Source organism: Oncorhynchus masou, chromosome 15 (assembly GCF_036934945.1).
Source record: "Oncorhynchus masou masou isolate Uvic2021 chromosome 15, UVic_Omas_1.1, whole genome shotgun sequence".
NCBI classification, from domain to species: domain Eukaryota; kingdom Metazoa; phylum Chordata; class Actinopteri; order Salmoniformes; family Salmonidae; genus Oncorhynchus; species Oncorhynchus masou.
The window spans coordinates 35118965-35136376 of record NC_088226.1 but is presented as its reverse complement, the minus strand read 5'-3'; the positions used below and the strand labels follow the sequence as shown (position 1 = coordinate 35136376).

Below are 17412 nucleotides of genomic sequence, written 5' to 3'. Positions count from 1 at the left end.
ACTGTCTTAGACTGCTTTATGAAAAGACTGTCTTAGACTGCTTTAGGAAAAGACTGTCTTAGACTGCTTTATGAAAAGACTGTCTTAGACTGCTTTATGAAAAGACTGTCTTAGACTGCTTTATGAAAAGACTGTTTTATGAAAAGACTGTCTTAGACTGTTTTATGAAAAGACTGTCTTAGACTGTTTTATGAAAAGACTGTCTTAGACTGCTTTATGAAAAGACTGTCTTAGACTGTTTTATGAAAAGACTGTCTTAGACTGCTTTATGAAAAGACTGTCTTAGACTGTTTTATGAAAAGACTGTCTTAGACTGCTTTATGAAAAGACTGTCTTAGACTGTTTTATGAAAAGAAACTGATCTAACATTATTTATTTTTTTAAACTACACAAAATAGCCAGTCCCAAGATTCACAGTCTTGTGTTTAAGTGGTTTTGAACTGGTATATATGCACTTAAATTCAAATACATTTATCAAAAGATACCTGTATAAAACTCCAGATACCTAGGAAGGTAAACCTGTTTTAGAAAGAAATAAAAGATATGTGGAATTTAAACAAACCAAAACCTTCATCTAAAGAGCAGGTTTGTACCTCTCGACAGTATCGGACTAATTGACACATCACAGAAAATGTCAGGATAGTAGACTTTGTACCTTGATAAAAGATAAGGATGCACTTAACATTACAGAGTTGTGTATTATACCAAAGTTAACATGGAAGGCAAGTGCTACCAAGGGTAAACCGACGATTGTCCTCTTTCTGTATGGGCAAAGGGTGCGTCTTTTTAACTAAACAGTTGCATAGCAACAAACACATTCAACTGAGGTGAAATATACTGTATTGTATGCAGCTGCTTCTGTGAGCTGTGTGCTAAAATGTGGAAGGATTTCTCATTCACCCCCCTGTATTTTATCAAAAGCCTTATATCATTCATTCAGTCTATAGTAGAACATACTTTTTTATATCATGGATCGTTTTGACAAAGAAGTTGTAATGATCGGCATACATTTGTTAGTCCCACTTCTATATATCATCAAAAGACAATACGATTATCCATCAAAGTCTGCATAGCCAATGTAAGAGCCATATTGCATAGCTGAATGTACCAGATATGAGATGATAAGAAAGAGGAGGACAGACATGGACACAGACTGGCGAGAGAAGTACGGCTGGTTTAAAAACGGTTCTGATTTGTTCCTAGTAGCTACAGTATATCATTGCATACAAGTTGACAGAACCCTGTATTGAGAACGAGAGAGAGTCTAGTGTAGGCACATAGCTGTGGAGGCACACATCTGTGGAGGCACACATCTGTGGAGGCACATAGCTGTAGAGGCACACATCTGTGGAGGCACATAGCTGTAGAGGCACACATCTGTGGAGGCACATAGCTGTAGAGGCACACATCTGTGGAGGCACATTGCTGTAGAGGCACACATCTGTGGAGGCACATAGCTGTGGAGGCACACATCTGTGGAGGCACATATCTGTGGAGGCACACATCTGTGGAGGCACATAGCTGTAGAGGCACACATCTGTGGAGGCACATAGCTGTAGAGGCACACATCTGTGGAGGCACATAGCTGTGGAGAGTGAAGCAGAGGGTATGAGTGCTATGTCATTGCATAGCGTTGCGTAGGTAGGGCCTCGTCCCTTCTCCACAGGCCGCTTTGAAGTCAAATCAGAAGTCTTTGAAGTTCACATATCCCTAGAGGGGGGCTTAGCCTCCTGGAGGAGAGAGGTGCACTGTAGGGATGCAAGCCAGGCAGATGTGCTGACACAGGCTCAACTGAACATAAAGCCCTACTGACGACACAACCAGGGACTCCCGCTGCTTCAGTACGGGGCCCCTCCAGTCCAAGCAACAACACACCCTGCTTCAGTACGGGGCCCCTCCAGTCCAAGTAACAACACACCCTGCTGCAGTACATATTGTAGCTACCAGAAGGGCTCCGTGCAGCTCGGACTTCCGCCAAAATCATTCTGACGTCAACGGGAGTCTTGGAAGATTTATTGACGTCAATGAGAGGTTATTCACAATGATGTCCGAGTGATAGAGTCATTATATTGAGAGGTGTGTTATTGTTGACCTACTCTGAGCTTAGAAATCCCGGTGTCCAGGCAGGCAAACGGAGTAGCATCACTAAAAAAAAGTCTATCAAGGCAGTTTGAGTTTCAGAGTAGGGGGCAGGACACGCTTGATGTCTCTTTTTAGTTGTTTTGTTCTTTTGAATATAAATCTTTGCATCTCGTTCATTCAGGATTTACGTGCATGTATTTACAAGTAAAGTAGAAAGTTGAAACAATTATTATAATAACTTTCGTACAAAAAAAAAACGAAACAAAAAACAACAAATCAACCAGGTGATATATAGTACAGGTATGCAGTGTATTTATAGGTCTGCAGTGATGACCGATTCACTATACATGAGTCTGTTGGCGTCGGCCAGCAGCGCGGACGTCTGTGAGGGGTCCATCTGTTGCAAAGCCTTCTGGGACATGTGTCCGTACACCTGCATGGTCCCGCCCCCTGGCAGGGCGGATATTGCCACGCAGTGTGACAGCAGAGGCGTGTTCGCATCCTGATTGGACCCCGTGGAGGGCACGCTTGTCACGTGACCGGTGCTGGTGGAGCCGCTAGCGCTGCTGGGAGACCTGCTCTTGGGCGGGGGAGGTGCTGCACCACCCTGGGGGGGCCCTGGGCCTGAAAGTGGGCCGCAGGGAAGGCAGCGTAGCCTGGGGGGATGGGGTACCCGTTGACAGGGATGAAGCGTTGGTGTTGGTTCTGGGCCATGGGCGCTCCATGGGTCATAGGGGTCCAGCCTGCCATCTGGTGGCCTGGATGACCTTGCGCAGGCATCCCCTGGGCTGGGTAGAGGTAACCTGCAGCGGTGGCATAGCGCGGGTTGCTGAGATTACTGACCGGACTGGCGCTCAACGAGGTGGTCTGAGTTGTGGCATTCCCCCCGCCTCCTGATGGGGTACTAGAACTAGCGTGGGATGACAGCCCCTCCCAGGCCCTCAGACGGCCATGGATATCTTTGAAACGTGGTCTTCTCGTCGGGCCCTCCTGCCAGCACTCTGTCATCAGGCCGAAGACCCTGGGGGGGCAGTCCTCTGGGCAGGGCAGCAGCTGACGTTTCCTCACCATCTCCATGACCTCCTGGTTACTGAAGCCGTAGTAGGGCTGCAGGCCGTAGCTGAAGATCTCCCAAAGCACCACACCAAACGCCCAGATGTCTGACTCCGACGTGAACTTCCCATAGGCAATGGACTCTGGAGGCATCCAGCGGATAGGGAGTAAAGCCTTGGGCTGGACCCTGGAATAATAATACAGTTATTTATAAAAAATACATGTAAATACCAAAAGTGACTTTATATACTTTATATACAAGATTAATCAAAAAAAGCACGTAAAAGCAGACTAAACATAAGAGCAATGACAAACTAACCAGGTGAGTACACTAAACATAACAGCAATGACAAAGTAACCAGGTGAGTACACTAAACATAACAGCAATGACAAACTAACCAGGTGAGTACACTAAACATAACAGCAATGACAAACTAACCAGGTGAGTACACTAAACATAACAGCAATGACAAACTAACCAGGTGAGTACACTAAACATAACAGCAATGACAAACTAACCAGGTGAGTACACTAAACATAACAGCAATGACAAACTATCCAGGTGAGTACACTAAACATAACAAAACAATGCAGGTGCTTCTACACCTGCATTGCTTGCTGTTTGTGGGTTTTAGGCTGGGTTTCTGTACAGCACTTTGAGATATCAGCTGATGTAAGAAGGGCTATATAAATACATTTGATTTGATAACCGCAATGACAAACTAACCAGGTGAGTACACTAAACATAACAGCAATGACAAACTAACCAGGTGAGAACACCAAACGAGGAATGAGCCCCATGCATTGAATGCACTGACTGAAAGATGCTCTGAATCAGAGTGTCTGCTAAATTACAAAATGTTTTCAAATGTAAATGTAACATGCCTGTAGTAGTGGGAGGTGTACAGGGGTCAGGTCTAGGGTTAGGGAGACAGTGAGCCATATACAGTAGCTGTGGTAGTCAGAGGCAGGATTGGGGAGTAACAGATTACACGTAATCTGTTACATGTAATCTGATTACAGAAAACTGTAAATGTAATCAGTTACATGTAATCTGATTACAGAAAACTGTAAATGTAATCAGTTATATGTTACCAGCAAAAAAATTGTAGTCAGATTACAGATACATTTGAAAAACTAGATGATTATTCCTTGGATTACTTTCAAATTCAGAAATTATGTTTTTGAAAAAGGTAATACATCATGACACCTTTCTGTTTTCTCAATGAGCATTTCAGCATTGAAAAAAAGGTGCAAGTTTAAGTTTGTTCCACCTGAGCGAGTAATCCTTGGTTGAATTACTTGACTTCCATTTTGTTTTTGTTTTTTTGGTGAGCCCAACGCACTGTTTCTCTAGAGCGAAATCAAATCATTCACAAGATAAATCAAGTCAAGAACTAGTTGCGACGCTGGGCTTGAAGGGAGTTGCAGTTTTCACTAAGTAAATATTCAACCAAGTTCAGTGCAGAAACGTGGCAATTAACTACAATGACCATAATCCATTATTGGGTCAGACAGAGGACAGAGGTGGATACACCTTATGCCTCCTACGTTAGGTAAGAAACACAACACAACAAGGAGAAAGATAGACAGTTTGTGAAAGCATCGACTTTGAAGAACTAGTAAAATGATTTAATCAGACAGCTCTGCAACATACTTAGGCAGGCTAGCCTAGCTAAATAGGATGACTAGTAAAATATGGGGAGCACAGAAATAACATTAGATGGTCTGGCAGGCTGCTTCTGCCTGAGCAGAGATGAGATGATGACTAAGAATTACAAATAATAAAGTAATCAACAAAGTAATATACAAAACTGAAATATTTTTACATTTCATAGTAATTTCCTATTTTTCTATTGATGTCTGCCAAATATTGACCTGAGAGAGACAATGGAATATGTTCAATGTTTTGGAAATCGAATGCTCACTATTTTTGGCTCCTTAAAATGTCTTTATTTCATAATGTATTTAATATTTCAAAAAATCTTTGTTTCAAAAAGCATGATTATATTTGTATAATCAAACCGAAACCGAACCGACCTAAAACAGTACTAATCGTTCAGCACTACTGACCACAAGTCAGTGACTACTATGATGACACACCAAATGCTTTTAATCCATCATTTTTGTCTTCATCTAATGCCTCTTAAGGGGAAAGTAATCTAAAAGTAACTGAAAGCAATCAGAATACGTAACTGAGTTTGGGTAATCCAACTGTAACATATTACATTTAGAAAGCAACCTGTCCAACCCTGGTTGGAGGGGTAGATCTTTCTGGACAGGCCCAGGTCAGAGATAGGGCTAGTGCTAGGGTTAGGATGTGTACATACCTGTAGTAGTCTGAGGTGTAGATCTCTCTGGACAGGCCCAGGTCAGATATCTTGACGTGGAGCTGTTCTCCCACCAGGATGTTACGGGCTGCTAGGTCCTTATGGACGAAGAAGTGACTGGCCAGGTACTCCATCCCAGCAGCCACCTAGAATAGAATAGAATTTTCTGAGTAACAGAAATGTATCTCCTGCCTATCTCAACACCACACCACCTCCACACAAGTTCCGAGGCAAAGGATCTGCAACGGAACAGCGCCCCTGGATGGAGAGCAATTTGTGCAAGTTATGGTAGTTACCTGTAAGGCCAGGTGCAGGAAGTCCCCGTGGTCCAGGCTGGACTTGACAGTACCGTCCTCGTCACTACTACAGCCCACATCAGAGTGAGGAGAGCGCATGATGAGGAACTCATGGAGGTCCCCTTGGTTCAGGAACTCAAACAGCATGCAGACAGGCTGTTCCTGGGTCACTACACCCAGCAGACACACCACGTTGGGATGGTGAAGCTCAGCCATGACCGAAGCTTCCTAAACAGACCGATAGATAGGTACTTTATTAACACACAGTGACACATTTCATGTGAAACAGCAGTAGAGGAGGGGGCAGGGGGTGGGGGGGGGGGCAAGTAGCGGACTATCCTGATGGTCCGGGGGTAGAAGCTATTGGCCAGTCTTACAATTTTTGCCATGATGCTCCTATACTGCCTGCATCTGAGTGACGGAAACGGGGCTCGGGTGGCTGGGGTCCCTGATGATCTTCTTGGCCTACCTGCGACATGTGGTGTTGCAGGTGTCCTGGAGGGCAGGCAGTGTGCACCCATAGGTGCGTTTGGCTGAGCGCACCACCCTCTGTAGCGCCTTGCGGTCCACGGCGGGCGGAGTTGCCGCACCAGGCTGTGATGCAGCCAGACAGTACGCTCTCGATGGTGCTCCTGTAGAACACTGTGAGGGCCCTTTCGTTCTGCAATCCGTGATGGTCAGGAGCCCCTGCCACATCGTGTCCGACCCACTGAATTGCTTCGCCACTTTATCCCTGTACATGTGTTTCGCCATGTTGATCGGTGTGAGTAGGTCGTAATGGTTCTGTTCAACCATACCATTGTCCCCGGTCACCTTGCCATGTTTATAAGCAGTGTACCCCTCCTTCAGTTTCACTACAAGCCTGCCATCAATCTACGGTTTTTGATTCGGGTAAGTTTTGAAAGTCACCATCAGTATCACGTCATCTATGCATTTTTAAAAATTAAACCTGTGACTGAATCGACATAATCATTGGTGTTATCCACAGGGGCGACCTGGGAAACATATCCCAGTCCTCGTGATCAAAACACAGTCTTGGACGGTGTATTCTGATTGGTCGGAGCAACGCTGTACAGACCTGAGCCCCGGAACTTCCCTCTTGAATCTTTGTTTGTAGGCAGGGATAAGCAAAATGGCATCAGGGTCAGGTTTACCGAAAGGAGGACGAGAGACGGCCTTATACCTGTGTCTAAAAGACGTGTAGTAGTGGTCAAGCGTGGAATTTCTGCGAGTAGGACAGTCAATGTGATGGTAATAATTTGGGAGCACGAACCTCAAACTACCTTTGTTAAAAAAATCGAGCCCATTGTTCCACCGTCTCTGGGAAATCGGGAAGGTCGGGTGGACAGCGAGTACCCAGCTATTCACGTTCCAATAGTTCTGCCAGGGTGTACGAAGTAATGCACGAAACAAACGTAAAAAAATAAAAAGAATGTTGAAACCTGCATTGTTTAATAGGGGGCTCGGAGCGAGGCGCCATCTTAGCCAAGGAAAAAGAAGAATCAATCAAAGATAGCATCAATGAACATTACAATAAAATGTCATCAATATTAACATGCCTGTTGGAATTCACCCCACTGGCCAGGGCTGGAGTAGTCCTTCAGGGTCTTGATGGCAACCAGCTGGGCTTGCTCCATACCAGGCAGGTACAGGTGGCCCTTGTAGATCTTACCAAATGCACATTCACCTAGCTCCTCCATGAACCGCACTGCAGAGAGGGGGAGCTCCTTGGCCTTACTCTGGAGAAAGAGAGAGAGGTCAGGGAGGATGGAGAGAGAAGGAGTGAAAGGGAGAAGAAAGAGAGAGAGAAAAATGGAAGGGGCGAGAGAGGGGACAGAGAAGGGGAAGAGAGGTTACATGCTGAGCACACCGCTCGTGTTACGTGCGGGAGCATTGCAAAATAAATGTACACATACATGCTATTCAATAATTGTATCCAAACTGATCGTGCGCGTCAATGAGTGTCTGTATAGCCAGGTATTTTTTACTCGTGAAGCGCTGCAAGTACCGACTCCCCCTTCTCCTCATTGGTTTTTAGGAGCATATACCCACGTTGGTGATTGAAAGCTGAACTGAGGTCTACACCCCAGTCCAGTTGGTGGTGGTAATGCACCTTAAAGTTGGTTGCCAACCACCATATAAAGTCCACAGAAGAAGAAGCCGAATTAAAAAGAAGACTGAATGAGGAGAGATTACTAGAAACTAAGTTTCCTCTTTTATCTGTGGAGTTATTGGTGGAGTAGAGAACACGCGATTGTGCGATTCAAAATGGGTCAAAATTCTACAAAGATCCAGGAAATGAATAACAACCCAATGTTTATATATCAGGACAAATTAGTTAGTAACAGCAGACTATTTAGCTAAATGTCCATTCATGTTTCACGTGTTTTTCGACCTGTCCACAAACGAATACAGTTGGCTCAGAGTTCGTTTTGATATTTCAATCTGCGTGTCCTGATCGTATCTGGCGTGGATGGACAAAATCAACATGCGCGCGCATTTTGTCCATCCACACCAGACGGCGATGGCGAACGCCGCTGGTCTGGTCAGCATGTTAATTAAGTGCTGAAATTTCAATTCAGCTCAACACTCATAATTATCTAGGTATGGGTTTGTACAGACCGACATCAACACTTAATAGCTTACAATTGCTGCTAGTTATAATTGTAGGTAGGCAAAGTGCCTGATATAACTGTGTGTGTGTGTGCACGTACACACGTGTGTTATCGCCTAGAGACATCATAATTACCGATTATTCTCGTACTGTATCCATTATCTCCTTTCTTCAGCTCATGTCGTCATTAAATCCCTTAAACCCCAGACACAAAATACACAAGCGCACCAACACTCCAGCCAAGAATCTGGCAACACACTACCAACATAAACAACAATAAACTGACAGGTTAGTGCTGATTTGAGAAATTGCAGGTAATTAATTTTCTCCAGAATTATTAAAGTGGAATGAAGTGGCCCAGTAATAACAGAAGAAGGTAAACGTTTGGTTTAAGGGATGACAGACATGTGTAATTATCTATCCAGCTGGGGACAGGACCATGAGAAACAGAGGGGAAGCCAAGATGGCCAGCCAGTTGCATAGTTATGAATTTGAATGCAGAAAACTGACAATCCCCCCTCTCTCAAACAAATATGTATGGACCAAACTCCACAATTACTCAACTTGTACAACAGGTAGAGCAATCTTCACATCACATTTTGGAAATCAGGGTCAAATTCCATATCTATTCCAGTCACATCCTGGATTGAATGGAATTGACCCCAAGCCTTGTTCATCTTCAATCATGTGTCAGATGCACTACAGTAAAGGGGACTTCACCATTTTATCTTTATAATTGAACATAGTCTTTGAAGTTTTATGTTCCGTAATCTTTCATATTGTCTTGTCATCCCACCAGCCTTCAGATAGCCTCTTCTGTCCTACAGTCTCATATCTCTGAGCTGTCCAGGTGATCTTACAGGGAGGAGGGGGGGGTTACAGGGGGCTCACAGCTCAGTCAGGACAGAAAGAGATAAAAGGTGAAGAGAGGAGGCGATGAGAGATTCCAGGAACTCCCAAATATTAAATTCCTGACAGAGGCCACAGTCAGCTGGGGGGAAGGGGGGGGGGCTGCCGGGGAAGGGGAGGAGTGTTTGGGGGAGGGGGCTGGTTAGCAGTGGAATGGTGAATAGGGGATGTTACTGTTATGATGAAAAGGGGGACAGATGTTTTTGGTTTGGGTTACTCCTTCCCGCGGACAAACCAGGCTCATCCCTGGAGCGGAAAAACGCAGGGGCCGCCCTGCGCCACCGCCCCGAACAACGACTCCCCGGGTGACCCTGGAGCAAGGCCCGTTGACTTGCGGTGACACTGACGAGGAGGACATGAGCAGTGGGGCAGATGTTTTTCGTACTGTGACAAAAGAACACAGTCTGCCTCGGGACAGGAATGCGTGTGTGCGTGCGCGTGTTTACGTGCGTGTGTTTACGTGCGTGTGTGACGGGGACCACAACACAGCACTGTCTAATACACCGAGCCAGCCCACAGCTGTAGCGTGGACGGGGACCACAAAACAGCACTGTCTAATACACCGAGCCAGCCCACAGCTGTAGCGTGGACGGGGACCACAACACAGCACTGTCTAATACACCGAGCCAGCCCACAGCTGTAGCGTGGACGGGGACCACAACACAGCACTGTCTAATACACCGAGCCAGCCCACAGCTGTAGCGTGGACGGGGACCACAACACAGCACTGTCTAATACACCGAGCCAGCCAACAGCTGTAACGTGGACGGGGACCACAACACAGCACTGTCTAATACACCGAGCCAGCCCACAGCTGTAGCGTGGACGGGGACCACAACACAGCACTGTCTAATACACCGAGCCAGCCCACAGCTGTAGCGTGGACGGGGACCACAACACAGCACTGTCTAATACACCGAGCCAGCCCACAGCTGTAGCGTGGACGGGGACCACAACACAGCACTGTCTAATACACCGAGCCAGCCCACAGCTGTAGCGTGGACGGGGACCACAACACAGCACTGTCTAATACACCGAGCCAGCCCACAGCTGTAGCGTGGACGGGGACCACAACACAGCACTGTCTAATACACCGAGCCAGCCCACAGCTGTAGCGTGGACGGGGACCACAACACAGCACTGTCTAATACACCGAGCCAGCCCACAGCTGTAGCGTGGACGGGGACCACAACACAGCACTGTCTAATACACCGAGCCAGCCCACAGCTGTAGCGTGGACGGGGACCACAACACAGCACTGTCTAATACACAGAGCCAGCCCACAGCTGTAGCGTGGACGGGGACCACAACACAGCACTGTCTAATACACCGAGCCAGCCCACAGCTGCAGCGTGGACGGGGACCACAACACAGCACTGTCTAATACACCGAGCCAGCCCACAGCTGTAGCGTGGACGGGGACCACAACACAGCACTGTCTAATACACCGAGCCAGCCAACAGCTGTAACGTGGACGGGGACCACAACACAGCACTGTCTAATACACCGAGCCAGCCCACAGCTGTAGCGTGGACGGGGACCACAACACAGCACTGTCTAATACACCGAGCCAGCCCACAGCTGTAGCGTGGACGGGGACCACAACACAGCACTGTCTAATACACCGAGCCAGCCCACAGCTGTAGCGTGGACGGGGACCACAACACAGCACTGTCTAATACACCGAGCCAGCCCACAGCTGTAGCGTGGACGGGGACCACAACACAGCACTGTCTAATACACCGAGCCAGCCCACAGCTGTAGCGTGGACGGGGACCACAACACAGCACTGTCTAATACACCGAGCCAGCCCACAGCTGCAGCGTGGACGGGGCAATAACACTGTGGACGTATGTCAAACAGCATCAGTTTACACCATAACACAGCCGGGATAATCTGCTGAACAGGTTGGAGACAGATATGAACATAGAAAGAATGTTGGGCTGACTGTAGTATGATCCGCAGAAGAATATGAAGTATGCAATACATAGCTGTCAAAACACTGATACTGCTGTCAAACATCACAAAGAACCCCAGTGAGAAGTCGAGAGAAAGAGAGAGAGAAGGAGCTGCAGCTGAACATTCCTCATCCTGCTGTGCTCTGATAGAGATCTTAGGCCCTGGCATGAACGGGGTCACACACGTAGGTAAACACACACACACACACACACACACACACACAAAAGTGCACTCACGTCCGCACGCACGCGATAAAAATACGCACGCATGAATTACTTCATTTGAATCCACCAATCAAATTGACAACAAAAAGAAGGATCCCAACATTTCAAAAGTCCCTGTTTGTATTGCACTGTAAGGGTACAGAAAGCACTTCCTTCTCCAAACGGCAAGGCCAATTGCTTTTGCCCTAGTTTTTTTGTCAGGCCCGCAATCTGGAGGCCACGCACCGCAAGGCTGTGTACGTGGCCAAGACTGCCGTCTAACAGCGCCACCAGCTTGCCCCTCCACCCCAGGCTGTCCGAGCGTGCCACGAGCGGATGGTACTTAAGCAGCTTCTTGGCAAAGGCCTGCTCTGTGTAGCCGTCCAATGAGCAGCCCACTGCCACAATGAGAACCTCCCCCCAACAACAACAATATCTGCCGTATATGGCGCACAGGAAAACTCATCGTCGTCAACATCCAAACAGCTTCCCCTTCACACAAGGATGTTTACGCATGCGTGCTGTTGGTTAGACACACACGCACACACACACCATAGAGCTTTTCCATACTTCTGCAGTGTTTGTCTTCGGGAGTCATAATAGCATACTTCAGAGGGAGTCAAAACACTGGCCCGAACCCTGTGTCTTTGAACTGGGCTGGGCCGGAGCATGCTGGGGTGAGAGGGCTGTGTGTGTGTTTGTGTGTGTGTGTGTGTGTCAGCAGTATGGGGGCTGTTGCTGCTGCCGTGTAGTTGGAGGAATGCAGGGAGGCAGCAGAAACAATAATGCTAGTGCAGTGATGCTGATGTGATGCTGGGGTGATGCTGGGGTGATGCTGTGGTGGGTGACTGGTTCCTGGATCTGGGCTTGGGGAGATTGTCTCCACATACGTTGTCTCCACTAGAAGAGACCCTACTAACCTGATCTGAGATACGGACGGTAAACTGACTCCACCAGCGCTGCTTACAAAAACTAATACAAACTCCCTAAAACAAAGAAGAAGAGGGCCTCCCGAGTGGCGCAGCGGTCTAAGAAACTTGCAGTGCTTGAGGCGTCACTACAGACCCGGGTTCAATCCCAGGCTGTGGCACACTCGGCCGTGGACCGGGAGACCCATGATGCGGCGCACAATTGACCCAGCGTTGTCCGGATTAGGGCAGGGTTTGGCCGGCCGGGTTTTCTTTGTCCTGTCGCGCTCTAGCAACTCTCTGTGGCGGGCTAGACGCCTGCAAGCTGACTTCGGTTGCCATCTGGAAGGTGTTTCCTCTGACAAATTGGTGCAGCTGGCTTCCGGGTTAAGCAAGCCGTGCGGCTTGGCAGGGTCATGTTTCCGAGGATGCATCTCTCTCTCTCTCGTCCGTAGGGAAGTTGCAGCGATGGGACAAGACTGTAACTACCAATTTGCTATCACAAAAATGGGAAGAGGAGCAGGAGGGAGGAAAGGATGTCATTGACCACTAGAGGATGAGAGAGAGAGATCCTACCTACCCACTCTGCCTCATTTTAACATCCACAACACATAACTCTGCCTCATAGACTGGATTCCTTGCGTTTCACTCGTTCTACACCTCCAACATTGAGTCTTAGTGACATTCTCCCACCCACATGTAGTGCTATAAACAGGGTGCCACTCAGCAGGCCTTTACCCATAAAACCTATTTAGCCGAGATATGTAGGTATCATGGCCCTGACTCCTCTAACCCTAGCCCTATCACCACCAGGAGAGAGAGACTTGATTGGGGGTCTCTGGGTCTCTGGCCAACAGAGTTCAGGCCCACTGGAACCAGTGTGTGTGGGGGACTGAGAACATTCTGTTTGTGAGTGAGTGAGTGAGAGTGAGAGAGTGAGAGAGTGAGAGAGAGAGAGGGAGAGAGAGAGAGAGAGAGAGAGAGAGTGTGCACATGCCGTGTGTGTTCTGTTTTGGAGTGTGCACATAGTGGGAGCTGTGTGTGTGTGGACTGAGTGGACCATAAGAGGGTGAGGAGTATGGGACTAGAGATGGTGCCAGCTAAATGTTGTACCTTGGGTTTGTAGTTGGTGAGCATGGACATCTCTACATTCTGTCCTCTGACAGGTTTGGGCTGTCTGGGAGCTGGGGGTCGGGTAGCCTTCTGGTTGTTACGACACACACAGATGAAGAAGAAGAGGGCGATGGCCAGAGGGATGGCTACGCTCGGGACCAGGATGTAAAGAATCTCCATGTTACTGCCCCCACGGTTCTCCTTATAATCTTCATGGGACATAGATAACACAGGGTTAATGTTCGAACTCTATGTTTACTGCCCCCACGCTTCTCCTTATAATTTTCATGGGACATAGATAACACAGGGTTAATGTTCGAACTCTATGTTTACTGCCCCCACGCTTCTCCTTATAATCTTCATGGGACATAGATAACACAGGGTTAATGTTCGAACTTTATGTTTACTGCCCCCACGCTTCTCTTTCTAACCTAAACAGAACAATGTGGCGCTGCGATTTAGTGTTAAAACACCCATAACATACAAAGATAACAGACAAAAAAAGATTTAAAAAAAACAACAACTAATGTGTCTTTTTGATAGGTTGCAGCATTGGCTCCCAATAATAACAAAACAGCAAAAAGACATCAATGTGTTTACAACCCCCTACCGCAGACGGGGATGTCGCACAGCTCCATACGGACTCCCTCGTCCAGGGTGAAACACCATGGTCCCTCCTGCGTGTTGCCGGGGTTACGGCAGTAAGAGTGGCCTCCACTGAGCTCTGGGTAGCGCAGCGCCAGGTAGGTGTGGCTGTGAGGGTACTGAGAGTTCCAGGGCTGGCACTGACGACCCGACTTGGTCTTACTGACCGTCCCACGGTAGGCTGAACCACTGCTGTTCAAACACTTGTGGTCTGGTTGAAGTACGGGGGGGAGGGGGGGGGGGAGGGGGGGCAGAAAACAAGTGTGTGTGTTAGACCAAATTGTAGAGCAAAGACGTGTCGGAATGAAGATTATTTTTTGTTGTTGTTGTTTATTGTTGCTGATACTGTACAGTATGTTTGATTAGGGATTTGCAGTTGCCTAGCAATACTGTTGGTAGTGGACGACAGTATGTGGATGCCAATGGGTTAGCTATAAAAGCGGATTTAAGATAACAACAGAGACTCTTTTTTTTTATGGTGCAACGTACACACTATTGATACTGGAAGCACAGTTTACAATATAGAATGTCTTACTCTTGTTGATGGGCTCGGCCATGGGGATTCCTATCCTCATACAGATCGCAGCCTCTGGGCTGTCGTGTGCTGCCAGGTCCTCACAGTTCGGCAGCTTCAGTCTCTTCAGGATGATGGGGTTGGAACGGGCGATGATGTACTCGGTCTTACACAGGTCATTCTCCAGGATCTCGCATTCATCCTTGCGGACAGGGAGAGAAGGGGGAGAGGGTTTGGGACTGACACAAAGATTGCAGTCGAAGCAACACAACGTTGTAACACATAATAGGCCACTCCACTACTACGAACCTAAATAGAGATATTTCTCACTTACTAAATGGTATCGTGTGTCCACTTGTCAATGCTGGCAAGTCGAAATATATCCAGCTTTGTATTGTGTCACACTGACTGTCTTCAGTCAGTGTGACAAAGCTACATAGACAATTACCTTACACAGGTCCCTGGGCTTGTCTGTCCCAGAGCTGCGGTCACATGTCGGGAAGGCAAAGTGGCACAGTGACGGGATGGCGAACTGGGAGCAGCGGTCCGACAGGTGGCTGGACGTTCCGATCATAGTGAAGGCGGCTGGGTGGGCAAAGTGGCCATGCGTAAGGGCATAAGAGGTCTGAAGTTTAGGTATACATACATCTATAGCTATAGCCCTATAGCAATTTATCGAACTTGTATTTCTCTAACCGAGATCAAGTGTGATCGAGATCAAGTATAACCGAGATCAAGTATGACCGAGATAAAGTATGACCGAGATAAAGTACGATCCAAATCAAGTGTCATATGGGACAGTCGTAACCTTTGCCTACATCCAAACTTTTGGGGGACATTTTCCCCGTCCAGTCGGACACGAATAACTCACAGTTCATGTCTGGTCCTGTAGTGTGTATATTTGCTCTAGAGTGCAATCGCAGTTTAGGACAGCAGCCTGTCTGTCTGTATTTACAGGGGCCTGTACAGACTGTGGTTTACAGGGAAAGTATAGCAGCTACATACTCCACATCGTCTCTGGGTTGAGACTGACCACCACAGACAGTGGCAGACAGCTCTGACACACTCGACTATGAACGGTCACATAATGTCACCAGGAAAATAAACAGAGCCAGCCCGCTCGCACACACACACACACACACACACACACACACACACACACACACACACACACACACACACACACACACACACACACACACACACACACACACACACACACACACACACACACACACACACACGTATGAATGCTCTCTCAATCTCACACACACACACACACACACACACACACACGTATGAATGCTCTCTCAATCTCACACACACACACACACACGTATGAATGCTCTCTCAATTTCACACACACACACACACACACACACACACACACACACACACACACACACACACACACACACACACACACACACACACACACACACGTATGAATGCTCTCTCAATTTCACACACACACACACACACACACACACACACACACACACACACACACACACACACACACACACACACACACACACACACACACACACACACACACACACACACACACACACACACACACACACAGAGCGATGTTCAGACATGTCTGATGAACTATACTTGGGATACCCAGAAACAAAGCGTAGACTGCGTGTGTACCATACTGTGACGTTAGCATCCTGAACTCTTATCCTTCTATCAGATATCATCTCATCATCCTTGCTGACACTGACAGCAATGACAAAGCGACAGACTCAACCTGGGTCAGATTGGAGCTGGAAAGGATGAGTGTCTGGTTGGTTTACACGAAGGACCAAATCTGGACCATGACCCTTATCCCTGTACACTGATTTCACTCACAATACACCCACATGGGACAGACGGATACGGGAAATGCGCACACATACACACATCACACACAGGGAGGCAGATAGCGTACCTGTGATCTGGGTCTCGATCTCGCCCTGCATCTGCAGGGAGTCGACGAAGATGCTGCGGTTCCCTATGAAGCGAGAACAAGCTACGCCCCTGTACGGCTGGCAAAACCCCTCTTCATCAAAATCATCCCTGTTAGAGAGAGAGGTAGAAAGTGGGAGAGAGAAATAGATAAGAGAGAATGAATGTACATTACAGTTCACAGAATGGCCACTAGAGGTCAGCATAGCATGCATTACACTTCATAAGCATGTGGCACAAACACTTCTCTCTCTCTCTCTCTCTCTCTCTCTGCACATCTCTTCACAGCGGAACTTGGGCTGTGATGGTCATGGAATGTTGGAGGGTGGTAATTGACCAGCCAAATGACCGTGGTCACCGTAATAGCAGTTCATTCTAATTCTACATAGGCAAGGTCAACAATATAGGCTGTCTACTGCAGTGCAAGTGTTTGCAGAGCAAGCAGTTGCCTGCAAAAGTGACCCTCAGCAAATATAGGGTTGAATACATTTGCCATCAAAAATTTGCTCATCCAAGTGGAAAACAATTAGCAGACTAGCAACTCCAGCAAAGTTTGCAAGTGCATGAGCGTTATTTGGCTGTAGGCTAATCACCCACTGGTAGGCTATTTGCAAGCACTCATGTGTGGATCTATCTGTTTGCTAGCCTGCTAAATTAGCTAGCTAGCTTGCTTCACCAGTAGACAGCGCGCCCAGCAAGGTGTCCAGCATGCTGATCGTGCTAAGAAGTCTGAAATATGGTCCAACTAGCAAGTGTTGCACTAGGAAAATATTCTTAGTCTTTCGTTCAGAAACTCAAGCTAGCAGCATCAAAAACAACTTTGTAACGAC

The 17412-nt window shown here is 47.4% G+C and overlaps 1 protein-coding gene across 1 annotated transcript in view; it reads right to left on the bottom strand.

The window, feature by feature from the left end:
- Window positions 1-243: 243 nt before the first annotated feature.
- Window positions 244-17412, bottom strand: part of LOC135556176 (inactive tyrosine-protein kinase transmembrane receptor ROR1-like) — a 187629-nt gene continuing 170460 nt past the window's right edge. Inside the window, 10 exon segments of the mRNA XM_064989162.1 lie at window positions 244-2676; window positions 2679-3322; window positions 5466-5611; window positions 5762-5989; window positions 7321-7500; window positions 13468-13676; window positions 14078-14323; window positions 14648-14828; window positions 15075-15211; window positions 16566-16693. Coding sequence (XP_064845234.1) covers window positions 2396-2676; window positions 2679-3322; window positions 5466-5611; window positions 5762-5989; window positions 7321-7500; window positions 13468-13676; window positions 14078-14323; window positions 14648-14828; window positions 15075-15211; window positions 16566-16693 — 2380 coding nt within the window. The 3' untranslated portion in view covers window positions 244-2395.